We start from the raw sequence: 26,542 nt of genomic DNA, 5'->3' as shown, positions 1-26,542 counted from the left end.
GGTGTGTCTGAGTAGTCACAATGGTTAATCAGTTTGTCCAATAATGTTTAAAAATAAAGACAGGAAATAAAGGAGCAGCATTAAGTTCAGGAAGTAGTGGAGTTGTGCATAGAGCCCATTATTTTAGCTTTAACAACTTTCACTGCTTACATATGGGTTCATTTCAGTGCACAGCTGAAAACTGAAGACTGAAAACACACTGTATGGCACCGAGTCGCTGACTGGAGCCCCTCATCCATCCAGTTCATCTAAATGTTTAATATTCCATAATATTTGGCTCCTTTACACTGAACCTTCTCTCTCTAATATGTGCGGCTACAAAACACCAAGCTGTTGGGATAAACAGCTTTTTGGGAGGTCTATCACTTTAATTAACAGTGAGTGTGAGGCTGACAGCTGTGATGGCAATGGGCGAGCCAATCACAGGTGCTGCGTGGGGCACAGGGAGGAATGTGAGGGAGTGTTTGACAGAGGAGGCCATGTGCAGAAATAAGATGACAGGTGGTTGGCCTGATCCAACGCCAGGCTGCCAAAATGAGTTTGCCTCTGGGAGCTCTGGAGGAACATGACAGTGTTAATGAAAATGGCAGCGTTTAAATGTGTCACGCTCCACAACAGCATATCCCAAGGTTAGGATAGTAAAAAAAAATGTCTTTATATGCGATACAATAGAAATTCATGAATGGCATGAATGGAGAGTTGATGGGTTTTTTTCTTTTTTTTTACATTTTACGTGTGAAATTGTTTGAATTTTGCTGGAAATATTCAGACTTTTTCTCCACAAACTTTTTTTTTAGTCAAGACCTAAAACTAAAAATGGCTTGTGTGCATCAGCAGTGAGACGCTCACATTCTCTCCACAACCTGACTGTTGTCTGGATGTTTGGGGGTCTCAGTGGGAGTTGCTCTAAATAGGCTACCTCATAGCTTCCAGGATGTAGAAGCAGACACCCCCAGGCGCAGCAACACAAGAGTGGCACACATACGAGCACCAAAACAGGCAAAGAGCATGTTTCTTTTTCTTTTTTTTCCTTTTTTCTTGACGTCGAGGTGCTTTTATAGCCGTCTGCAAGTGTAGAACCATTTGTCTCTCTACATGCTGTCCTGCTGTAAACACTTTCACACATACACAGAAGCACTCAGAAAAAATGTCTCAAACAAAAGATCTCTGGCCTTCAATTGCTCGATACCTTTACTTAACATTCGGTTTACTTTAAAGTATCAAACTACAAGTAGGTCTTTCATTCTAAATCCCATAGAAATTATAGTTTTACACAAAAATGAGAAGTAGCTATTATGCAGAAACATGACTCCTGTGACTGAGACATTATTGGACTGTTAATACTGATGCATCAATTTGTAAATATGATTAATGGACTAAAAAGCATAACAATTCCCTCTGAAGCGTGGTTTAGCAGAAAATGGAAATACTCAAGCACAAGTACTTCAAAATTGAGCTGTGCTTTGCCTCATTGTTTTTTTGTTTTTTTACTTTCCACCACTGCTGCACTTGACACATTCTTACTTCTTTCACCTAACAGCAAGACCAAAATGAATTCATGCCTCCCTATGAACCTGACGCTTTTTTTTTTTTTTACTCTCACCTTTCACTCAATTGAAGGCACCCACCATTTTTCACTTGTTTTTCACCCAATCTAAACGTTCATTTCAAGTCTAGTGTCTGTGATGGCGTTTGGGATCAACGCCGGTCAAATTACTGTAAGTCACGAGACAGTCACGACACACTGCAGGAGAAATCTGCTAAGCGCATACACGAAAACATTCCCAGTGGTAAACAGACGGTACAAATTTGCCCTTTGGGCACGTCTTTATGTGTACGTATGGATGTGCTCTCATCCCTGCCAGCATTATTCCTCCATATCCCTGCAGATATTCTCAGTGTCAGCTAAGTTTCCACAGTGTTGCTGCTGTGCGAGGAGCCGTGCATGCTGGGGCCTGTTTCTTAAGCCTGCCATTCTAACACACACAAAGGTGCTGCTCATCCAGTCTTTGTGTCGAGGATTAGCAGAGCAGATATGCTGCAGCCACAGAGAGACACATTCAAAATTGCTGCTTCCGTTTTCTCACATACCCTCACATTTGAAACGACGGGTAAATTCCTACGAGTATGACACAGGGTTGTCCCACGTGGGGCAGTGAAAAGCAGCAGCAGCAGCTGGCGATGTCAGGAAGTCTAAAAAGTGAAATCTAGCAACAGTGGATGTGATTAGAGAGTCGCCATGGAGGAAAATGGTTAGTGTTGCTGGCAAAGAAAGTAGACAGCCCTAAAATAATTTAACTAGCCTGACAAGTTAAGGGTTTTATCACTGAGCTCACAGCACAGCACAAAGGGCATCCAGTTGTTTTTCGAACAAAGAACAGCATGAGCCATCAAGTCCAATCAGCATTATACACTTATGTCACAACCCAGAGGTTTAAAGGGAGGTAGCCTGAGAGCAGCAGGAAAGGTTTTATAGTCTCTGAAGCATTTTGAGGTAAGGTCATACTCACATAGCAGAAATGGTATTAAATTGTTAAATCAAACCTTTTTTATAGGATCGAATCATATTTCTGAACTGAGCGGTCTCAGCCTTTGCTTTCTCTGAGCTTTTATTTGTTCACTGAACAAACCGTTTGTAATTGTTCTCACAGTTTTATTGAAGATTACATTATTCTCTGCCTGGCCATATATCAATCTGATGTATGTTTGTAAGATAAGCTTGAGATAAAAAAAAAAAAAAACTTAAAAAGAAGAGTTAAAACGTGGCATGAAAGCATAGATTAAGACAGACCAAAGACTGATGCTGCCACTGCATGTATGGCTGTCAATGTAATGGATGATTTTTAATGTCTGGAGCAAATAAACCTTTCTTTCCGGCGTATTTGCTTTGCTTTCAGTTGAATGGATAAAAGCAGGAATCCAGCGGTACGGGTGTCAGTGGACCTTCAGGTTGCTGTGAGGCCTGTCTGTTCGCATCTTTGGATCTCCCAGCTCCCTTTTTACACATCCTTCATGCTTTCTGTATCTGTCTAAGTCTTCCCTGCCTGGTTCTAGTTCAGCCGTTTGCTTGTGTGGTTCCAACTGGATGCTTTGGAAGATTTTTTTTTTCCCTATACCCTCTATTGTGTAAAAACTATACTGGCTGACAGTTGCCTCAGTGAAACCGGGGCTTCAGTTCTTTGTCAGGCGGCTGCATTGTGGCAGAAGACTTGCAGGTGCAGAAAGAAGGACATGGTAAATGAATAGAAAAATATTGTGGGTAAAGCCTGCGTCTGAGTGCGTATGCGAAAGAAAGACAGATTCCGAGAGACCGAAAAAGAAAGCCAGACGATGGGAAAGGAAAGACCCCAACAATAGAAAAAAAATTTAAATATTAAAAAAAAAGCCCTGTGGGTATTTTATTGGATGTGAGTAGGTCATAGGTGAAGTTGAAGGGAAAAAATGAATACAGAAAAGACAATAGTGACTAAGAAACTGGAGTCTCCATCCTTGTACTCGCTCTACAACTGAAAATCAGTCAATATTGTCAATCAGTACTGTAAAAATGCACAAGAAGACAAGTAGAGGCAGATTCTCCAGGTTTTGTGCAGCAGAGTTCTTGGCTCTGGGATCTGAGAGAAATCGAGTTCCTTATCTAAAATGGCAGAGTGATTTCAGATTTCCTCTGCGTGGGCTGCACTGAGTGACGAAGACTTCCCAATTTATTTCCAGTTATCCACGTATGAATGGTAACGTGATGCCAACGTGTCAGGAACACACCCTTAAGTACACTCGATTTATATAGGTAAAATCAAATGAAACTCTTTTGATTCATCCGCTGTCTGTCGTCCCTGTTCTCTGTTTTATTCTCTTGTGTCTTGGGTGTGGTGCAGTGTTTTCCAATAGGGTATAAAGTTGGGTCTTAGGCGAGAGACGCTGAGCGTTTGACTGCTGATACCCTGGAATTTGGTGCAAAGATACAGCTGGGATCATGAGTGCGGATCACCTTACTGTGAAAAAGAGACTGATAGCAGCTGGAAAGCAAATGAACATGTGTCAGCCATCTGGAAAAGTCACCCAAAACACTATGCAACCTCTGCGCTGAGACAAAGGAGTCATTTTACTTTATGAAAAGACTTGTTCCCCTTTTTCCACACTGCAGATAAAGCATAAAACTGTAGTTCCCTCTTAGTCAGTTACAACACAACTGTAATCAGTGCAACGAACACATCTGGGCGTGTAGTTCAGTGAAGTCTCCATCTTACAATCTTCAAACTTACAACATATCCATTGCCACATTTGATGTACAAAAGTTTTGATTCCTCTTCCTGATGTGCTGATGGGTTGTCTACAAAGTCAGACTGTGCTGTACTTTGACGAGTCTGCAGTTCAAACGGGCCCCAAGTGAGCTGCACCTGCTGCTGTCAAAAGCTGCTATAGCGGAGTTAGAAGAACTTTAGGAGAACAGCTTTAAACTCTCCACTACACTAACTGCTCAGCCCTGAACCCAACCACAAGCTGCAAAAATCTTAACACTGAAGCTAGTCGGTCCTCATAGGCCTTCTTACATTTTGCATAATAACCATTTGTTTCACTCAGGAGAACATTCAGGTTGAATACTCATTTCAAGTGGGCCTTGACAGAAACTATGCGACATGCCGTTCAATTATTTATACTATTCAAAAACTTTGATTCCACATTTGCAGGCTGTGTATAAAAAGGATGGGTGAAAATGCCAGAATAAGAAAAAAAAACACAAAGAGTTTATATGGCTGGCTGAGATGGAAAAGTCGGTCTACCAACAGAAACCACATGCGAACCAGGCTCAGTGTATAAATCTTGGCGTTTATGGAGCATGTGACCTCGACAGCCACTGAAGCTTCAGCTTCACTGGAGAGATGAAAAATATAGATAAAAACATAATATCTGTTTGGACTAATGAAGAAACTCCAGGTGATTGATGATGAATATAGACTTCCTTTGACGATACAGGGTAGAACTCTGAGATGAAATCTGAACAAGTAAAGATTGAAGATTTATCTAACGCTGAGTCATTGAACACAGGCTCAAACTCTTTTGAGAAAATTTGGGAACCACAGCAGTAATCATCTCACCTCCATCCAAAAACTGCAAGGAGCAGAAAACCAGGTATTGCATTTTGACCTGCAGTTTGTTGTTTGCAGTTTAGTGTGTTGCATTACTCCACAAAATAAATAAATCAAAGATTCAACAACAATCTAGAACTGATATCTGGTGGTTATTGCACAAGGTCTCTTCAACATGAACCCCTGTTGTGCCAATGCAGTGATTTTATTTAAAACCAATAAAGAAGCTGTTTTTTTTCACCACAGCATTATTGTCTGAACGAAAAGGCCCCTCAGGCCGTGGAAACCAGTTATACTTGGACTGGCCCTTGAGCTCATCCAGGTGTGCTTTGATATTCAGAGGAAGGCCACGCATTTTCCTCCTTCGCAGGAATGTAGTATAATCTTTCACCAAATCATGGAGTTTAGGCCTCCTCGTCTCTCTTCTGCTAGGTTGATCAGTTTGTGCCAACATGCTTTTAGAAATACAAACACACTGTCTCCTTCTCTGTACAGACATTTCCAGTTTCTCTACTGTTTGTGGTGACATTCACAAATCTAAAGGATTCTTGTTTTCGCCTTTTTGTTCAGCCAGTGCACAGAGAACAACTTGCTTGCCTCTAAATGTGCAGCTCAGAAGTACAAAGAGCTTGTTTCCAGACTCTCCATGGCTCCTCACACCTTCAGCAAAGTTGAAGTGGCAGCTCCAGCTCCTATCGGGGGTCTGCACAATAATGGCCATGTGCTAAATGGATGGCTGGCTGCTTCCAATCGACTAACAAGTGGCAGCAGCACAGCCTTGGGCTCTCCCACTGGCAAAGACCTGCCAACTGTGGCTTTAGGGGGAAATTCTCTTGATCTTTTTAAAAAACCAACCATTCATCAGGTAACGCTTTTTCATGCTAGTGACAAAAACATGATTTTGTGTGGTTGTGTTGCTTATTTCCCTTCCACCAATAGTGCACTGCCTGTGATATCATAGTTTCCTGTCATGGATATTCTCAGTTACTGTACCTACATGCCTTTTTGGACTCCTTTTCTACCCCCAGAGTCAATTTGGCAGCTCAGTGTCTCACTGGTTGCACAGGTCAAGAACAGTGCAAGCTGTCTAACACCAGCGTTTTTTGTTTGTTTTTTTAACTGTTGCACACACCTGTGTATATCACACACCACTTAACTATTGAATTTATTGGATATGAAGTGTTTTTGTGGAGATTAGCCCTGTCTTTTCCTTTTCTTTTCCTTTTGATCCAAAGGTGTAGGTTATTTACAAGCACCGACAGTTACAGTAAGTGTCTGTCAAGGCACATGACAGCGCTTCATACAAGGCAACCTATTTAACCTAATGTGTCATTTGTCATATCCATGACTTCTCAATAGTGAAAGGTATGTTTCTTCCTCTGTTTGCTTTGATTGGCACAAATCAGAGGAAATGTAGACAATGCATGGGCAAGTACAGGCATACAGAGTGAACCAGACTTTTCCTATATTAGGCTTGAAAACCTTTACTGCTCACTTTCTTTCTTCTCCCCCGCAAAACAGAACTTAACTGCAATTTACAAGGATGTGTTGTTGTAAATCATTCCCAAAAACAGTTTCATTTGTATCACACGATGGTGGCATTTGTATGAATATAGTGTTAAGCTATTACGTAAATGTAAATCGTAACACATACTCCCTGGCACGCTTTGCACAAACTAGCCATGAACCACAAAGGAAGTGGAAGATGGCACGTTTAGTTTTTAAATTTAAACTTCAGAATATAAAGATGAGGTTAAATATGTGGCAGCTCCCTACTTTCGCTTTAATTAAAGTTACTGGTGAGAGGACCGGCCTGCGTGTTGAGACAGAGGAGATAAAGTCAACGTGGCCTGAAGGCAGTTATGACTCACTGATGTTATTTTGGCTCTGGCATTGGGATTTTTTCTGAGTGGGGGTTCGAGTCTCCTCCTGTTTCACAACTTTTCAGGAGAGCCGTGGTGTGTGAGGTGTTGGCCACAAAGACCTGTCAGTAAAACATCAACAGCCTCCATCATCATTCCTCTGCTCAGCAAACACCTGACCAAACACCAGACACCGTCTCCTCTCCGCTGCAGGACTGACTTTGTGAGCTGCAGGGCCACACCCATTCAACTTACTGTTAATTAGCCTCTTTGCATATTAATCACAATCCTGAAGCAAAGACAGGATCAAACCTTTATAGCTTGTTCAGCACCAATGTTTTTCTCTTTTTTTTTTCCTTTTTAAGGTCTGATCCAATTAACCTGCTTCTATTGCAACAGTCGAGACAGAGAAATTACAGTATCGTTTTACATATAACGATCAATAACAGCATCATTTAGCCCGGGGGAAAGGTCTGCTGTCTCAGAGGACTGGGAATATCAGCAAGTCTTTTTCCTGTAATTAGACGTCCACGGGCTCTTCAATTAATCTGAACCCAAAGCGCTGACATTTCCACAGCTCATTAATGAACCACAGCAGACATCACAAAGATGGAGTGGACTACAAGGCTGAACACAGGGATATGAACGTGGATGACACATGTGGCTGTGGCCCTGCTGTCTTCACTGACAATATGAGAAACATTTTCAAATGTTTGGGAGCATCTAAATGGGAATACGGCTCCTCATTTGGCCTGACAAGGAGACAGCATACATCTTAATGGGTTTCAAATTAATGAGCTCTTTCAGCCACCACTAAATTCCACTCTTCAACAGTTTTAAGGAGACGATAAATATTTCAGAATCGAAATTATCCTTTTCAAGGCCCTAGAATTGCAAATGTCCCCGCCTCCAGCTGGCTGAGGATAAAATTATGCTCTTGGATGGATTGGCCTAAAATTTTATTGAGCAACTAACCAATGATAATAGTTTCAAACTAGCATAGGGCTGCCAAAATCGAATAGCAAATAAAAGTCACTATGCTACACAGATATCGTGGCCATACTTGCTGGACATGGTGAAAATTTAAAAGGAACTAGTGCTTTTAAAATGTCAAACGGAGCAAGATGTGTTATTTGTATGAGCAGCTTGCTTGGCTGAGAGAGAGAACGTAAAAGCCAAAGTGTGTGGTCAAAGTAATAAAGACAGAGAGAGAGCTAGAAGAAACTGGGGCTAAAGGTGACCCATGAAAAAAACTTGTGAGCCATGCGAGTAATGCTGAGGATTTACTGGCCATTTACTGGTTAGGGATCAATTCTAGATCGCATCTCATTGGATTTAGCCTTGTGATGTTTTCAACAAGCAGAAGGTGGCTTGATTCATATGATAAACATATGAATGTTTGCTTGGAAGAGAACAACATGCACCAAATTCCCTATGTAGCCGGAGAACGAATGTGGGATTCCTGTTTCTCCCCAACTGCCAGTGCATGCAAGCTGCAAAGATATTTTAGGCTGCCAATAATTTGTTTGCACCTGCAAAAACTTGAGCTTTTTTGCTGTGGCTATTGTGACAAGATGGGACAAAAGGAAGGGCAGGATGTAGCCCCTGCAGCTGTGCATACAGGACAACACTGCAGGACACCAGTAAAGTTCAACAACCGAGCAGATAGAAGCCAAGGCATGAAAGGGGCTGTGAAGAATTCATACCGGCTTTTTCCAGCAACCCAGAGACTGGCAGCATTCACCTTTAAATACACATACAAACAAATAGTACGACAAAGACTGTGAATCAACTAGCCTGCATTCTTTCTGTGCTTGTGTGTTATCATCGGTCTGCATTTACACAGTTCAAGGTTGGACGGGTTTTGATTTGGGGGAAACACTGCAATTGATAGGAAGCTTTTCAAAAGAGTTGTCTTGTGGTGTATGTCTGCAACACAGAGATACTGTGTTTCCGCCGAAAGCACACTAAACTGAGCACTGCTAATACAGTGGTGACGGTGAAGAATATAATGAGTGTTAGTTTATTACAATAATCCACAGTCCTAAGAATAAACGTGATTCAGTTTTATAATTCTAATTTCAGTTTATTCAAAATGGAAATTGGGCCACCTAACCTTTTCTATTGTTTGTACAAAATGCAAGACAAAAATGCATTAATTGTTTAATGACACATATGCATGATGTTGTTGTTGTTGTTGAATGTTTTCATTATTCCAGAGTGATTAGCTGTGAATTAGCACTAGAAATTAAATTGCCAAAAAGGCATTTTACGCATTGTGGAGTTGAACCTTATCTAATTCTATACTCTCAAAATGAATATTTAGATAGTCCTCTACTTTTTGTGCAGAATTTCAGAGGCAGGAAATTAAAAAGGCAGCTGTTTTACTGAGATAAGCCTCTGTTTTTTTTTTTCCTCGTGCATTTATGGCATCTTGCATGCTAATGGAGTCATGGCTGATCACCAACATTTTTCTTAAACCCTGTCAGGTGCAAAATTGTAATGATCATTCATGGTCTAAGACAGTTATTTATTCACCAGTGTTGCTTCCTTAAATGTGGCTTGATGTGTTATGTCCTATATGAGATCAATTTCTGTTTAGCAGCAAAGCTAATTATTTGTCTTGCAGTCTGTACACACTCTGTCTAGTTTGGTCCATGTCTGGAATTAAACAGTGTGCATAATTCTCACTGGATTTCAGTGGGTGGCTTTTGAAAAAAAGAAAGAGAAAAAAAAAGCAGGAGAAGAGCAAACTCACCTTCTCTGCTTAAAATGAGAAAGGAGATTCTGTAATGAGGGTTTACACATTCAAGCCCAGTCCTCTGTGTGCACCAATAGGCCAATTTGCAAGCTTCCTGCATTCATATTGCTACTGACTGTGGCAGTAATTCCACACAGTGTCTGAGCCCCACATATCACTTCTTAATAGAATTTCTTGAATTCACGCTCACACCTTACAATGACAAGGCTCCTGAATGCACCTCCCAGTCTTTTTAAATGCCAATCAAGTACATGAAACACAAATCCTGCCTGTGTATGTTCGGTGAATATCAGGGGACCCTTAATGGTTATATGTGTACCATTTATCTCGGCTAATAGGGAAACCTTTGGCAGTAGCAGTGCACGTTCAATTTTCACACTAAACAATGCTCTTGAGACACATAAGATGCGTCCATTTAAGTCTGTGAGATGTATTTCAGGTCAGGACGCCATATTAGCAACACAATAGTCCGCACTGCAGGATGTGCACAGTGCATATGTGCGTCTTACATGGGCATTACTTCCCAGGTCTTACGAAGTATGTTGAGTATAATAAGAGGGCTGTCTCATGAAAGAAGCAGATAGCCATTAGCATTTGTTAGAGCTGGTAGTCAGTGCCATCCTGTTTCTAGTCAACAAAGCAGAACCATGTCTCTAATAAATCATACTGAAAGTGGTACACCAGCCATGTTGTGTTATGGATTATGAAAGCATTATGTATATTGCCATACACCGCAATAAGCCTCATGAATCTATTTATGTGGATTATATATTTATAAAATCAAAGTGCAGGTATCTGACAAATCTGAAACATCCCTCTAAACAGTTAGCTTTAAGGGGATATTTTTGAGTGAAATTAATTAATTTCAAATGTCGTGTTATTTCAGATTAGCACTGCAATTAACAATTATGTTCTTCATTAATGCAACCACTGTTTGATTTAACGGCCAGGAAATATTGAAATGTTCCTGCCCTGCTTTTGTCCAACCTAAAGTCTAAAACATGAGGCAAAGAAAATTCCAGCAATTGAAAAGATCAAATGGGAATTGTTTCATATTCTTGTTCTGAAAATATGATACACGGTAAAGAACAACACAGTGCAGTTTGCAGAGGAATAGACAAATCTTTTTCTAAGATCACAGGAGAAAACTGCCCCGTCAAATCTTTTTTGAATGCATCCAAACACAATGAAGTGTGACACCTCAGATATAGGCTAAGAGGCAAAATCCTCTGCGACGGGCTAATTGTTATGCTGCAAGAGTTCAAGAGGCAATGGGAAGGTCAGCAGCAGCATATGATGTTTACTAATCCGTCTCTGACTCAGAAATACTGCAATCGCTGACTAGTTTCCTGCTCCTCCTCTTTCATAATATCGTCCATTCCCGACATGTGGTCAATAATTGAGAACAACACACAGTTTTCACAGTTTTCGTTGCACACAAACCTGAATTTATCTCATTTTTAAGCTTTGACTGAGAATAAAAACAAACTGGTTATTGAAACTGAGTTAATTTAGCTGGAATCATGATGGAGTTTTAACTTAAAGACAGCAGTGAACTTCTGCTCCTATAGAGAGGGTGTAGAGCATGTGATGATATGAAGAAATCATTTCAATGACTCCTCTGAATCGGTTGAATGTACGGTATGTGAGTCACAATTAATCATGTGGCAGAAATCTTCCAGCAGTTCACTGTAACTCTATGTCACAATAGTGTGAGTAAATCAATCTGTTTTTCTGTATATCTTCTTCTGTATTGCAAGCTGTTTTTCTGTCTGTGTATATTTTTGGATTTTATTTGCTGAAGCAGCCTGAGCTTCACAGATTCTTATCATGGACTAAATCACAGGCTACTAGAGGAAATCATAGAGCGCGCCAAGGGCTGCCATTACCGACTGCTCCTTTCATTTGTTGCTGTAATAGTTACATGGCTGACTGTTACTGATTTGTTCAGTAAAATGAAGCAGAAACTGAACTGCGACGCCAGTAAAAAAAAAAATTCAAAAAAAAAAATCAAAGCATTTCATCAATCCAGTGATATGTAAAGCAGATCAGATGTGTTAACTCTCCATAATACTTCAGCGAGGCAGCGTCTACACCAGCTGTGTTTGAGATGGGGCCTGCGTCCGCCAACCTCTAAAAACCATTCTTTTCACACTGGGGTGTCACTCTTTCATGTTCCTCTGTTACATCAATGTAAAATATGCTGCCTCTCAGTGGCCATCTGGAGAGGGCAGGTCAGAGCTGTGATAGTAAACGAGTGGATTACAGGGGTCAGTTTCTTGCTGGATGCACAAAGGGATGATGTAATGTGACAGCTCTGTTTGGTGTAGCTGCATGAAAATAACATCTACTGCGGCAGTGTTAACGGAAAAGGTGGAATCACAGGCTCGCTAGGACGGGTTTCACTATCGGCTCTGCATTTCTGTTGGCCTGTCAAGAGAGTAAGAACACTAAAACCAGGCTGCTTCAGTCAGATAATGCAAGTCTCTGCCTTCCCTGGTGTGTTGGATTTTCCAGATCAGCGGGAAACTGGAGCAGAGAGAACCAGTTATGTTGTGGAGTGCAGGCTTGAAAAAGCTGGAGAGGAAGAGGGGTGGTGGTATTTTCCTGCATGCAGTCTGATCCTAAAACACAGGTGCAGCCTCCCAGCAAACCCACTCTTGCCTTTGAGCGTATACCCTGCCCCCTCCCTCCTGCTGCAAAGTGTTTGTCCGTCTGATCCTCCATTAAATCCTGATTATTATGGATTTGTCTTCATCCAAACCTGTGATTTGCAAAGATGAGGGACTGCTAAAGGTTATCTGGCGACGGTATAGATCTGACAGTGACAGGTAGCAATCAGTGTCAGAAATTAGTAGAGCAATGAGCAGCGATTTTATCTTAAAACTGTGGTCAAATGTGCAGAATCAAAATAAAAATCAGTGCCTGTCCTCACTAGCTACCTGTAAAGAAAATATCAAGTTGCTATAGAAAACAAATGTTTATTCTCACTTGCCATTGATTAAAGAAACACATATAATCAGGTTTGTTTTTCAGTGCAGCTACAGTACACCAACTCAGACTCCTGCTCCCTCTGAGAGAAAACTCTCAGAGATGATGGGGCTTCACAGCTGAGACTTGGGGGCTCCCAGCGGCGTCATGCAGAGCCGATCATTGTCTCTCTCACACTTTCTAACTAGCCATTTCACAACATCCAGACAGCGGATCAGGCCGTATACGCAGCAGCAGCAGCAGCAGCAGCAGTTTTGCCCTCAGGGCTTTTTTCTCCCCGACGTCGACCATAACTAACAATTTGGATTCACCGTGCGGATGAGGGCAATTACTGGACTTAATTTATCATAATGTCTGCTTCCCGATCGACTGATAGGCAAATGAGTTAGAAGAAGCAATGGCTGGAGAGATCTGAGTCCACCGGGGTGCGAGAGAAGTGGCTGTTTTAAATGAATCCCAACTAAAAGAGAGCGAGAAAGAGAAAGAGAGAGAGAGAGAGGGAGAGAGAAGCAGCACTTTGGTTTCACTGCAGAGCAGACTTGGGGGAAGCTGATCGCTGGACATCATGTACACATTGGCGGATTTCACACTCAGAAAAACACTGAGTGCGTTTGATTTCGGATTACTGTGACACACGGGACGGATTTTTTTTTTTTTTTTCCAAGTGGGAGATTTTATTTATTTATTTATTTATTTTTTGGAGTCTGCTTCCTCTCGCTCCTGTTCGCTGTCCTCCGGGTTCCTGCAGGACTCCAGAGTCGCGGAGAGCCCATGCAGTCGCCAAGGTTGGTTGGTTTGTCTCGGTTTTTTTTTTTTTTTTTCTCTCGAGACATAGGCTATTTTTGATTTTTAACCACTGTTATCTGCTTTCATTTTTACACAGGAGTCTTGTCAGCTTTTTTTCCCCCTGCGATTGCTGGGTTGTCAAACTAAAAGAAAATGTCTATTTGTCAACCATGAGGAGAGCTTGGATCTCTGCTGAGAACTTGATCTGTTCTCTGGTTGTCACACAAGAAACTAGAAATTATAAATGCAATTCGTCATTTGTAGAAAAAAAAAACTGCGTTCGTTTGCCTCTGAAATATCACCCATGCAGAGTTGTTTTATTTATCCTATAGTCCTAATTGATTGATTTATTCTCAAGAACACCGCTGAGGTTACTTTTATGACTGAGAATCAGGAGGATCTTATTCTCCACAGCAGCGCAGACAGAACAAACGCGCCCCATGGCTGCACATTTTCACCTTTTAAATCCTGATTGCATGACAGCTGCAATTAGAGCAATAACCGAGCTGTCCGTGGAGCTCACATTTAATGACAGGTTTGGTTGTCCTCGTAATGCCATGTGAGTTTGTGTCATGATTTGAGGTTTCATATCAGAGAGCCATAACAAGCGCCATCTGTTGGAAAACGGAGGATGATTCCGCTGAGACTGTCACAGACAGGTCCACAGAGAAATGTGGGCTATTGCACACAGTTAAACACTGCGCAAAAGAAAAGAAGAGATGTGACACTTCGCCAGTATATTACTTGTATGATAGGCTACCGTATCAAAATGTCAAAGTCACGGCCGTTGTAATCCGTTTGATACAGGTTTGACAGGTGATAGCAGAGATTTAAAGCGGCTCAGCATGGATTACAGTATAGCTACTGCTGGTTTTATGGACACGTTTTATTGTTCTATCATTATATGTCACCTTTACTTGTTACAGCATGTGGGGCACAGGTCTGCCTTATGTCTCCATACACTGTTTCTATGCAAATAATTCCTCATTCCCTTAAATAGGCTGTCATGTCAGTACATGGTCATGTGGAATCACAGGTAAAACCAAACAATTTGTCAGGCACTAATAGCCTACTATGGGTTGTCATCTAGGCTAATAAGGCCTGATCCTACAGCCAATAGTCTGGGATGGGTGTGTAGTCCAAATGGTGTGTTACTTGTAATGTTGTACCCCACTGAGGGTCGTGATTATTTTCACTAATCAGGTATAGGTTATCAAATGTCATAAAACAGAACAGTAAACCAGAACTGTCTGTTACAATTTATCACAGCAAAAAGCAGCATGTTAAAAAGACTAGACTCCTTCTATCCAACAGACAGCGCAAAACCAAAGGCAGTCAGTTTGCAGTGACAGAGCTGAGACAGACAATGAGTCCTTGCATTGAAGAGGCTGCAAACAGACAATGTTTGGCATTTATGCTTGATAAATGACTCAACTGATCTAATTGTTTATCCAAATGGCTGCTGACCAGCTTTGCGTTGATCAACTATTGATGGACTAATCATGTAAACACTAATTAGAATAATTTGATATTTCTGAGCAGAATGATGAATAAGCACGGCTGTCCTGAAGAAATTAATGCTGGGCTGGTAAGATAATAATCCATAATCAACTGATATATGAACAATGAAATCATTTGTATCATTCAAGCATAAACATCTAGTGCCTATTGAGGACCAAAGATTCGGTGTGACTATTATAATAGATGTTAACATCATGGCACATAATCATGAGCATAATTCTCATAAAAACACCATAAAATTGACAAATGACAAAAATCTTCTTGGCCGAACAAACGCTTTAAGCCAATTAGTCGACTGTCTGAGACGGGGGAAAGCCATGATGTGAAAAGACGAAAGGCACTGCAACAGGTGAACACGTTTGATCTCCAACCTACGTGCAACATGTTTTATTCAGAGCGGACTTACAGAGACATTCATTCTTTGTTTTATCTGCCAACAGTCCAGCCAATATTTGAATCAGTCACACACTTGAGGTATATCTACATCAAAGCCTTCAAAGTGCTTTGATGACATTTTAATTCCTGACTTTACCCCTGCGTCCACACTGTCACCGCTAAAAGGCAAAATGTTCCACACGTTATATATCACAGAGCGGCTTATACCTTTCAGCCGCAGTCATTCAGTTCATATATGAGTGCCTGGTATAGTGGGGCTGGAAATCAGTCTGCACAGGGCCACCCTTGTTGAAAACATGCGTAAGCTCAGACCTCATTGTACACGAACATATCCATCATCCACGAGAGAGACAGCAATCACAAAGACATTCACGGCTCTATGGAAAACTACTGTACGGCCAGCCTCAACCTGAGTACGCAGCCTTCTGTCTGGTAGTATTTTGGTTTAAATGGCAGCAAAAGACACCAGTAATATGTCATTTGTACAACTGAAAGGCTTTCAAATGAGGGGAGGAGGTATTATGGGTTTTATACGAAGGGATCATCGACTGCTTCTCTGAGTAGTGGTGGAAATGTATTCAAATCATTCTTGGCAAGATTTTTTTTTTTTAAATCCTCTTTTTAAATTCTGGGTTTAACTCTAGTAAACTGGTATTATCAAAGAAACATACTTATGCACATCCTTTTCTCGTTGTAGTGTTATCCTGTCAGCTTGTGGTTTCGACTTGGGTTACTTCGTGAACAGTAGGGTTCAGCACAATCACATATTTTAAGATCTGTCTGATAATGTTGCTCATTTTGCACCAGAGGATGAGTTGACATCGCATGATTACGAGCAAACCACACATAATAGTATACTTCAAAGCTTATTCTGATAGATTTTTTGAACCTAATATCTTTAAATTGTGTCTTTTAAACAGCATAGGGCCATCATGGGCAGAGACTTGCCTACATTTAGAGGAAATATATTTGAATACTTCAAAGAACAAAAACTGTTTAATGTGACTGTGTCTAGTGAAACATTTAGCATGGAGGTGGGGGAGAGCTTAGGGGAATATGGACATCACTGTCAATATTTCTAGTAGGCTACCATTGCTATGACCTTGTTTCTGTCTGAAATGTAGGCTAGGTGTCACAAGTAGGCTAGTTGTTTCATAATATGGAAGATTGTTTTGGGCATTGAATTACATTATAAGCTTTTAAAATACAGTTCTCCCCTTTTATTACTCCGCCCAAGTCATCTGTCTGTCTGAGTCAATATTCAATTATTGAATCAGCAGAAAATTAATGGACAACTAGTTGTGGAATTTGTTTCAATCACTTGTCAAGCTTGTTCCACCATGTTAAATGAGGACTTTGGGTTTATAATACTTTAGACAGTTAGACTATAGGTTGTATGAGCTTGTCCTACCCTTCATTTATGCTGCATGGTTGAAGTATTCAAACCCAAGACACCCAAGACCTTTTATGGCGACACCATTTCATCAACTGGAAACTTGATGATCATTTTATCAGCAGTTATCCAACATTCACCCTGAAATATTTGGTATCTTTGGAAGATTTGGAGGTTGGACTTGCGTTCGAATATAAATGATGTGGATTTGAACAATGTTTGGCTGCAAAGCAACAGTTTGACCTGGCAGCAGAAGCAGGACTGTGGGGTTGGGGAGGTTAACTATATTGTAGCCACCATTTTAGGCCCATGTTAATATGCCATTGTGGATTTAAACATGGTAAGGAAAAGAAAAGTTGGCCTAATTGATATGTCTCAGAGAATAAAAGTGATATTTGTTTTCAGTGCTGGTTGTTTTCTTCTGCTTTGCTCTGTGTTAATCCCCACACGCAAGTGCTCTGTGGAGGGAGGACAGTGTTTTCCTTCTCCAGGCTCTCCCCCCCTCTCCACAGTCAGCTTATTGTTGTGATTGTAGCAGCAGCAAATCAAACTTCTCTTAAATGGCGCTGTGCATCGACACTTTGTGGGTCGTGAAGACTCGGGTCGTCGACGAACGAACAAGTCTGCACATTGAGATGTAACTTGAAACGTGGGAGAGGGGGGTTGAGGGCACGACAAGCGGCCGTGATTGGTTCCGTGTGTCTGTCCGCTTGGCCCACAGAGGCTGCACCTTCTCGACAGTCACTCCCTAAAAGGAAGATAGGCTGCCTGGCTGCTTTCAGCCGTCTGCCCCGCACTCACTCAACTCTCACAGCGAAGAGAGCAACCAAACAAAACAAAACGAAGTAATAACTTCTTACCTGGTAGTGATGAGAGGACGGGATAGGCTTCTTTTATGGACTTTTACTGGGTTTTCTCGACCTGCTGGACTTGGCGGCTCTAACTCTTCTCCTGTGTCTTTCCTTCACGCGGTTTGACCAGGGAGAGGAGTGAAGTGCGACCCCGAGCTGGATGGATGGTTATGGGGAAAAGAGGAAGACCCTCGGCGCTTGAAGTGTGCAGAGTCCTCGTTGTGTTTCTCTCACTCTTCCCCTCCGGTAAGAAACAACTTTTCTCTACTAACGTTAGCCTAACTTACAACTTCAGGTTAAAGTCACATCGCCGACATGGAGGTAACTTAACTTTTCACATTGTTACACGCTGGTTCACGCACTGCGGGTTGTTGAGCTTTGTAAGTTAAATCGTTACGACTTTCTAGATGTTACTGGATTTAAGCTAACTAGCAACGAGTTTACTAATTATTCACACTGGGCAGGAGGGTTGCCAGGTCCAAGTGCTAATTAGCCGAAGTTACGTCTTTTTTAAATAACTTCACATAGTTAGGCTATTTGCTGTATCGAAAACGACATCGTGTTCGCTTAACACGTTAAATTACTCTAGATTTAACTATATGTTCATAATTAGTCAATGTAATGGTTGAAATCTCGCCAAACTCGATGCAAAAAAAAAAGTATTAGATTACAGAGTTTATAAGGCAACGTGCTTACGTGCAGACCGTGTGGAAAAGCTGGGGGATTTGGAAAATATGACAACATTAACTTAAAAGTGAACACGCTAAGCATTACAGTGCAAAATGTGACTTATTTCAGTAGTTTTAGACAGCGTTTGCTGTTCTTGGTTTAATTTTATTAGAGAAAGAAAACCCCACAGAGGTCTTCTTCTCCTTCTCCTTCTTCTTGGTGCTGCAGCAGCTCCCTAAGCCCTTGTTATGTTTGGGGGATGGGGCATGGCTCAGTATTTCACATTAGCTGCTTGAAAGTAACAGTTTTATTCCATCCTGTAGTTTGCTCATGTGAGAAATTGCTGTTTTAGATGTTTAAAGTATTGTCAGTGAAACGTAAAATATACTTATCTTTGTAAAGATTGTGGTGGTTGTGAATGTGCCTGTTGAGATGGCTTTCAAGACCACAAATAGCTACTGCTGTGTTTGAGAAGGTTTTTTTTTTTTTTTTCAAAAGCCTGTAAGAATAATTCCAGTTCATTGTAGCAGCACTGTTGTGGTATTGTAATATTATATTAGAAACCCACATTGTTGTGGGTAAATTGACTTAATATGCTTGTAATTTGACAACAACGAGTGCAGTGGGTCACTTTTTGCAGTGGAGACACCTCATTCAACTCACTTTGCACGTTTGCCAAACCCTTATCAGTTTTCCTCTTAAGTCACTTACCGTCAAACAACAAGGTGATAATGCACTGATAGTCGAGATCAAGATTAGTTTATTGCCATCTATCAAATGGGTGGTGAATGGAGAGGCGGTGTGGGGGGTTGGTGAGAGCTGCGGTGAAGCTTTGGGAAAGGATATTGTTTAAAGTGTGACTTCAAGGTGTTGAGTTGGCCTCCCCCCACCTAGACAAGCTTGGAGGAACTTCTCACAGCCCATTCAAATAAATGGTCTATTAGTTGAAGGTAATGCTAGTCAAACACAGTGTCGCAACCGGGCATCCTGGGAAGTATTTGAAGAACAATTGTGTAAAGAGTTAGCCGGATGTGGCACTAAAGCTGGAGACAACAATCTACCGTCGAGCGGCGATTATTATCATTAAAGGTGGAGATTAGGATCCCAAATGGTGTATTTACTTGTACACAAACCAAAAGCCACTGGGTGTGAGAGGGAAGTAGCCTATAGGCCTACACATACTATCCAGGTTGACCTGAGGAGGTTCAGACCTGCTCACTTACAACTAAAAGATAATGTTACATGGTGAAATGTATAGAGTAGTACAAGAATGTGTTATTTGAAGAAAAAAAATCATACTACTACACACTGGCAACATTTCTTTTCCTTTTTTCCTAGTATTGTATTGAAGAGATTTAGATAATAATAACTAGATAATTGACAAAACAAAGTATGCAGGAAAAAGATAACGATTATTGTCATACTATAATTTGTGTAGTTGAAAGTAAAACTGCAAGAAAAGAAAGATGATCTGACACTGCAGGAGTTCCCACTGCAGAGAGACAACAATGGCTGTTTGATTAGTTGGCTTTCCCAATCAGTTAAAGAATCCATTGGTCATTTCATGATTAGTTTGTTCCTAATTATTCACCATCCATCATCAGTTACAGCCAAAGTGTATTTATATCTTAATCTGTGGACTTGTAGGCATCAGGGCAGCCTCTGGTTTCATTCTTTTGTTCCTAATGTAATCTTGTTCCTCCTTGACAGTGAGTCTGCAGTGCAAGATCCTCAAGTGTAACTCCGAATTTTGGGCCTCCACCTCGAACTCTGGACCGGAGGAGGAGTTTTGCACGGCGCTGCGAGCGTACAACAGCTGTGTACGCCGGACTGCACGTACCTGCAGGGGAGACTTGGCGTACCACTCGGCCCAGCATGGCATAGAGGATCTAATGACCCAACATAACTGCTCCAAGGAGGGGCCGACGTCTCAACCACGTGCCCGGACCCCACTTCCTCCTCCACCCCCTCCGATCCCGCCTGACAGCCAGGAGCGCTCCGATGCGCCGGAAGTGTGCCACTATGAGCGCAGCCTTCCACGCAACACATCGCCACCCAACTACACCCACTGTGGCTTCTTTGGAGACCCGCACCTCCGAACCTTTGGAGACGACTTCCAGACGTGTAAGGTGGAAGGAGCCTGGCCGCTCATCCACAACAAATACCTGTCTGTCCAGGTGACCAACACTCCTGTGGTGCCGGGGGCTTTGGCCACCGCCACGAGCAAGGTAGGGGTCTTTTCTCTTCATCCTCTCTGCATATTTCTGTGGTGCAGTGTGGGGTTTTGTGCATCAATCAATTCTATCATAAGTAATTTAGGGCTATGCACTGATTTTCTTCATTAACCAACCAGATGGGTTTTTTTTCTGGAAATAAGGGGAAATGATCAACTGTGACATTTTCAGACACCGTGTTTTGTCTGACTAACATTGCAAAATTCTAATAATATTCAATTCATCATCACAGAAAACAGAAAAGCTGGAACTGACATTTTTTGGCCTTTTTACTTGGACAAGGACTCAAATTATTATTTTAAAAGATTCAAATACATTCTCTATTGATCTACTAATCAGTTGATTGGCTGGATTCAAGAAACCAGTATTCTGCAACCATTGCAATATCTGATTAATCATTCACCTCAAATTGACTAGTTCTTGCTAGTCCAGATATGATTGTTTGTTTTGTTTTATATCACTGTCTAATAGTATCATTGACCGTTGATGAGCAAAAAAAACAAAAGGGGCAGCAGTCTGTTTTCTGACATTTACAAGGCTAAACCATCGATAAAGAAGACACAAATTAATCTGTAATGACAATAATCTTTTAGTTGGTGTTTAACCTGTACTGATTTTACATTGTCCATTTTTTATATGATCACAACCCTGTTCTGTCAGCTTCAGGTCCTTAAATGTCAGTGATGCAGCAGAATATCAAGCCGTTCGTATTTTTGTGTACGTGAGTCTCTGCTTTCATGTGGTGAGGTGGTGAGAGCTGCTGCGGGGATGGTTTTCTGTCAGAGTGTGGACTCTGGTTAGTGTTTGGATGAGTTCCATAATGACAGACGAAGAAGCCCAGCCCAGCACAATTGTTGAGATCTTGATAAGCTTTATAAATGATGTGTTAGTGTTATAACAGCAGTGCTGCGTCAAGTGTTAACATCAGGCTCCATTTTCACTTTTCAGTGTGCACCGCTCAGGCTGATGTTTGGCCTACTTAGAATATACATACTGAGCACAGTGAAATGTGGTGTCGGGCACATAACTGTAGCCATTTCCTTTATAAGCTGGGATTTTTTTTTTCATAGCTTTATCAGCAGTGCATACATGTTGTTCAATGATATATTGGTTAGTTTGTACAGGTCAGCTTAAAAGGGCTTTCATGAGAATTTAAAACCAAGAAGTAGGAGTGTTTGTCGTTGGCAAATTCACATAGAATTGGTCCAGTTTCTGGCAAAGTTTTGACAGCAATGATTGTGTACCTCAGTCACTTTATAGAGTATTGTGACCGAAGTATTTAAACTGAGTTATAAGAGGACTTTGTCCTCAATCACATTTGTAGAAAGTATAATTTTCTGTAATCAAGGTTTCGTAATGATGCTCTATTAAGCATTCATGTTTTTTTTAGCTATTAAAGTAATGGCATTTTTTACAGTGCTGTTCTTGGAAACAAATGAGAGAGCCTTTTTAAGATCTTGATTCTGGACAAAGGGAAAACAAGGCAGCAGCCAATGCCACCTGTGCAAACAAAGCCCTTCTGGTAAAATATCTGCATTTGCAGAGCTCTGTGTTGGTACATTGCTCTCTGCTGTGCAGCAAATAGAACTGTCTGGTTATTTCCATCTTCATTCTGATGGAGGAATAATAGAGGCATTTCCCTTTGTTTGTTTTCATTAAAAGCTCAAGAATTGAACCCAGGGGGAAAAGGGCTGAAGTTGATGTAGGTGGGAAACGTTAGCCGAGGGGTTAAGGGAACCGAGACAGAACTGGTGCAACAGATAATTTGTCAAGCAGAGATAGTTTTGTGTGGACTCCCCCCTGTCCTCTGTCCATAGCAAGCAGACATCAGAGTCCCTAGGCTGTCCTGGTATCGCTGCTTTGACAATGGCTCATTGGTGTCCTGATGAAACCAAGCTTGTAGAGTCCTGACCAGTCTCACTTAATTAGCTGCAGAGTATATCGCTCCGTCCTGGCCCGTCGCCACTCCCTGGAGCATAGTTCTGGGGTTCACAGGCAGGTTTTTCAGCGCTATGAATGGATCGTCTTTGTGTCTGCAAACTGAGGCCTGATTTTACATGGCCGAGACTCATGTTTTTTGAGGGCGTTTACCTTGGCCTCCCCCATGTTGAGCCAACGCTGAAATGTGACACTTAAGTGGGGTAGATGGCACATATTGCACAAACTTGTTCTCAATGCAAAAGTATAAGCTATTTCCTTTTTTAAAATCTCATAACCATTTACTGCACTTTACAAGGGTTCTATATGTGAACTGGAAAATGCTTATGTGCTTTTTCTAAGAAGCTTTTAGTCAAAGAGAGTGTCTCATTCACAGTTCTTCTTGTGTCTTTCATCCTACAGCTGACAATCATATTCAAGAATTTCCAAGAATGTGTGGACCAGAAGATGTACCACGCGGAGACGGACGAGCTGCCAGCTGCATTTGCAGATGGCTCCAAGAACGGAGGAGATCGGCATGGAGCGAACACCCTGCGGGTGGTGGAGAAGGTTCCCGGGCAGCATGTGGAGATCCAGGCGAGGTACATCGGAACCACCATAGTGGTCCGACAGGTGGGTCGCTACCTGACCTTCGCCGTGCGGATGCCGGAGGAAGTCGTGAACTCGGTGGAGGAAGGCGACAACCAGGACCTGTACCTGTGTCTCCACGGCTGTCCCGCCAACCAGCGCATCGACTTCAGGAACTTCAAGGCTCGAGCCACGGAGGCCCAGAGCGCGGCCAGGAGCAGGAGCGGCGCCGGAGCGCACGGTTTTACCTACCAGTCGGCCAAGGCCAAATGCAAGGAGCGACTCCCGGTGGAGGACCTGTATTTTCAATCCTGCGTGTTTGATCTCCTCTCCTCTGGGGACATTAACTTCACCATGGCAGCCTACTACGCCTTTGAGGATGTAAAAATGCTCCACTCAAACAGCAACAGATACCACATCTATGAAAAGGACGCTTTCATGAGCAATGCAGCGTTTAGGGGCAAAGATTTACTCTCACTCTTCCTCATCAACCTCCTCGCTGTCTTATTGTGGAGTGAGTGCTGCACTGTTCATCTATAGTTGCCCGCTACAACAACGTCCTCATGATGTATCTGTCAGTGAGTGTTAGAGTTCCATCGCTGTGTCGTACGCCGGCTCCTCTCCTCTGCTCTGGCTCTGCGAGGCGAGGAGGCCCGGGGCTCGCCAGCAGGGTCATCCCAGCCCTAAATCTCATTTCAGTTGTATTGTCATGTCTTGACTTCGGCCTAATGACATGGGGAGTCCCACCTATCATCACGTGTATTTAGCTGCTTCATATGACTGGTCTTTGAACAGAGCAGCGGTGAGAGAGCCCACCTACCCCAGAGCTCAGGATATCCACCTGGGATTAAATCCCACATTCTCACCGAGGCTGCATGCCTCTGAGAAGCTGGACAAGATGATCTTTTGCAGAAAGAGGAGTTTGCTGATCCTCCCCTCCCCTGATCCCCTCATTGGTGCCAAGCCAGTGAAGCTCTCTGTGGCTCATGTGGCGAAGCGAGAGGACCTGACAGGGGCTTTTGTTAACCTAAGGCCAGAAGCAGCTCTATGTTTGATTAGTTTCCAGCTTTGGAAAAGCCTGAGCCTTGTGGAGGAAGCACTCAGCCAAAAGGATGTCAGAGCAGCGTCTCCAGTTGTCTGCTGTGGAGATTAATGGGTCATATTGTTAGGTTATATATGTGTGTGTGTGTGTGTGTGTGTGTGCGTGTGTGTGTATATTAGTACAATATGTGAGCAGAATTCAGCGTCTGTGGTTAATTTTGTGTGTTTGTGGGTGCAGGAGTTCCCAGAAATGAGATAACAAACTTCCAATGGGAGAAATCCGTCCCGTGTCTTTTTGTTGCACCCAAAAAAATTTCAGAAATAGGGACAATGAGGCGCTCCGCAGTCTGTCCAAACGGACTCCGTCAGCCAAGTAGCAAATCCCAAAAGGGAACATGATAAAAAATAATCTCTTTTCATCTGTACATCATTCCCAGCGTCGTACAGCTTCTCCCTCCATTGTTTAAACTAACGTGATGATCAGACAGTGTTTGTTTGTTTTTTTGTATTTCAAGTTTGTAATGTGAATGTAGCTTAAAAAAAAAAAGAAAATGCAAAAGAACAAACTTAGCTAAGGGCACTCACAGCGTTTACACAATGTATATCAACTAATCCAAACTATGACACCTCTCTGAGAGCGTCTTGTGACTTTAACTCTCCGTTTAACGTTGACAGTGGTGCAGATAGTTAGTGGTAACTGTAAAGACGTCGCCTCTCTAGTCAGCTTAGCGTTTTATAGACTACCAGTGCGCTGACCTGGCTGTGGCTTATCCAGTAAATGATAAGCATATGTCTGTAGACGTGATTTCATGGCTTAAGTTGTTGCCAAAGAAAAAGCCCTTGTGCCAACTTTTCCTCAACAACTGAATTTTCATCTTCTCAGTCTTAAACAGTTCACATTAAGGGAGGGGAGGGGGGGGGGTTAATTGTATATAACTCGTGTTTGTGGGCGACTTTGCGGTACGCAGAAAAATTACAGTAACAGACTGTAAAAGCAGCATTTGTTTCTGTTTTTGCGGTCTCTCTTTTTTATTTTTTTATTTTATTTTTTTGCTTTTCATGGGTTTCATGACAACACCGTGAGAGGTTTCCATTTGAACTTTGCCTCTCGGTTACAGCATCTGCTAATGTGTAAGTCATCCCTGTAGGTACTCTCACTACTCGGGCACAGTTTTTTGACGGTCATTTATCCTTTACACTGAAGTATTTGGCAGGCCTTACTACTGCTTTTTGGAATATGTATTGGTGTAGTTTAACAGCAACAACAACAAAAAATACATACAAACAAATGATTGTAATGTTGAATCTTGTGTTAATAGATGTAATTTGTATTGTGAGTTTTGCAGTATATGGTTCTACATGTGTAATGTGAGATTGTACATATGTTTTGTGAGTTTAAATTTGTATATTACCAGTTGTGTTTTGAATTTATCACTCCAGTTTTTTGTACATCAGATGCTTTTGGTGAATGTGAACCTATTTTTTATTTGAAAAGGGATTTTTTTTTTTTTTTTGCAAAAACATGAACACCACAGAACAGAACACAAAGACAGCATGCACACTCACTTTGTAGAGATGTTGGTTGTTTTTGCTGACTTAATTGCAGATGAAGTAAAACACCCTGAATGCAGCTGCCTTATCCAGAATGTAGGGAACGTAGAGAGTGTTCTGGGGCGTTCATGTTTTTGAGTTTAAAGCACTTTATGTTTTCTCTTTCATTTAGCTCTTATTTTGTTTTGGAATTCAGTGTCAGGCTTGTTATGGTTAAAAAAGAATTTAAAAAAATAGCTGAATGGGAAATGCCAGAAAGATCAAACTGTGTTTGTATGTAAAGCAAATGTGGTGCCACATGCCAGCTGTTTATAATGTAAATTATTTATTGAATAAAAGAAAATGTCTTGTTAATGAGGTGCCCTCCTGTCTCCTTTGCTGTTGGTGTGAGAGTTGTTTTTTGAAATATCACCATGTGTGTTTTCTTGCCATTATTTGTGTGTAGCCTGGTGTTTGACTGCCCCCTGCTGTAGAGGCGGTGAGATGAACGTGAGGAGACGTTAAAAACATTAAGAGGCAAAACCTTCGTGGTAGAAAGTAGGATTTAAGAGCTTTGTAAAAAGAAGGTAAAATCAACTAGTGTTAAAGATTAGAAGATAATTCATATGTAATTGATAAGAATATTATGGCTGTGTTGGAATACAGTGATTTCTGCAGCATTTTTTTTTATGTGAAAGAGTGACTAAAAATGTACTGTTTCACACACAAAAAAAAACAGATTTAGTGTCTAACAAATGATTTTTCCTCTGAAAATAAAATGCAATTGGCTCTGTAAATAATACACAAACAACACAGTTAGAATTTTGATGAATGTGCCTTTTTCATTTAGCCTCATGAGTTTCAGCTCAGTCCTGAGTTGAGGTTTAATTTAGCTACATTTGCACATGCCAACTAACC

At 41.6% G+C, this 26,542-nt stretch overlaps 1 protein-coding gene and 1 long non-coding RNA gene across 2 annotated transcripts in view; one reads left to right on the top strand and one right to left on the bottom strand.

Annotated features, from left to right (window-relative positions):
* The window catches only part of LOC146985876 (uncharacterized), a 49,816-nt gene extending 31,997 nt beyond the window's left edge, over positions 1–17,819 (bottom strand). The window contains exon 1 of the long non-coding RNA XR_015035998.1: positions 17,655–17,819. This is a non-coding gene — a long non-coding RNA (uncharacterized LOC146985876). The remainder of the gene's footprint in view (positions 1–17,654) is intronic.
* rgma (repulsive guidance molecule BMP co-receptor a) lies at positions 12,910–25,999 on the top strand. The gene is made up of 4 exons (XM_085779207.1): positions 12,910–13,483; positions 17,776–17,891; positions 20,025–20,542; positions 22,889–25,999. Exons 1-4 carry the CDS (start codon positions 13,470–13,472, stop codon positions 23,591–23,593), a joined length of 1,353 nt encoding a protein of 450 aa, XP_085635333.1. The 5' UTR covers positions 12,910–13,469; the 3' UTR covers positions 23,594–25,999.
* Positions 26,000–26,542: the final 543 nt, after the last annotated feature.

The sequence above is a fragment of the Trachurus japonicus genome, chromosome 6 (genome assembly GCF_045865225.1).
Source record: "Trachurus japonicus isolate A0001 chromosome 6, Traja_1.0".
NCBI lineage: Eukaryota > Metazoa > Chordata > Actinopteri > Carangiformes > Carangidae > Trachurus > Trachurus japonicus.
The sequence above is the reverse complement of the archived record's forward strand: the minus strand, read 5'-3'. Positions and strand labels throughout refer to the sequence as shown.

What these genes read in the sequence shown, in the direction of transcription:
- rgma (XM_085779207.1), top strand. An exon ending in TCTCTCACTCTTCCCCTCCG is followed by an intron (nt 17,892 to 20,024) that starts GTAAGAAACAAC and finishes CCTCCTTGACAG; the next exon opens with TGAGTCTGCAGTGCAAGATC. An exon ending in TGGCCACCGCCACGAGCAAG is followed by an intron (nt 20,543 to 22,888) that starts GTAGGGGTCTTT and finishes TTCATCCTACAG; the next exon opens with CTGACAATCATATTCAAGAA.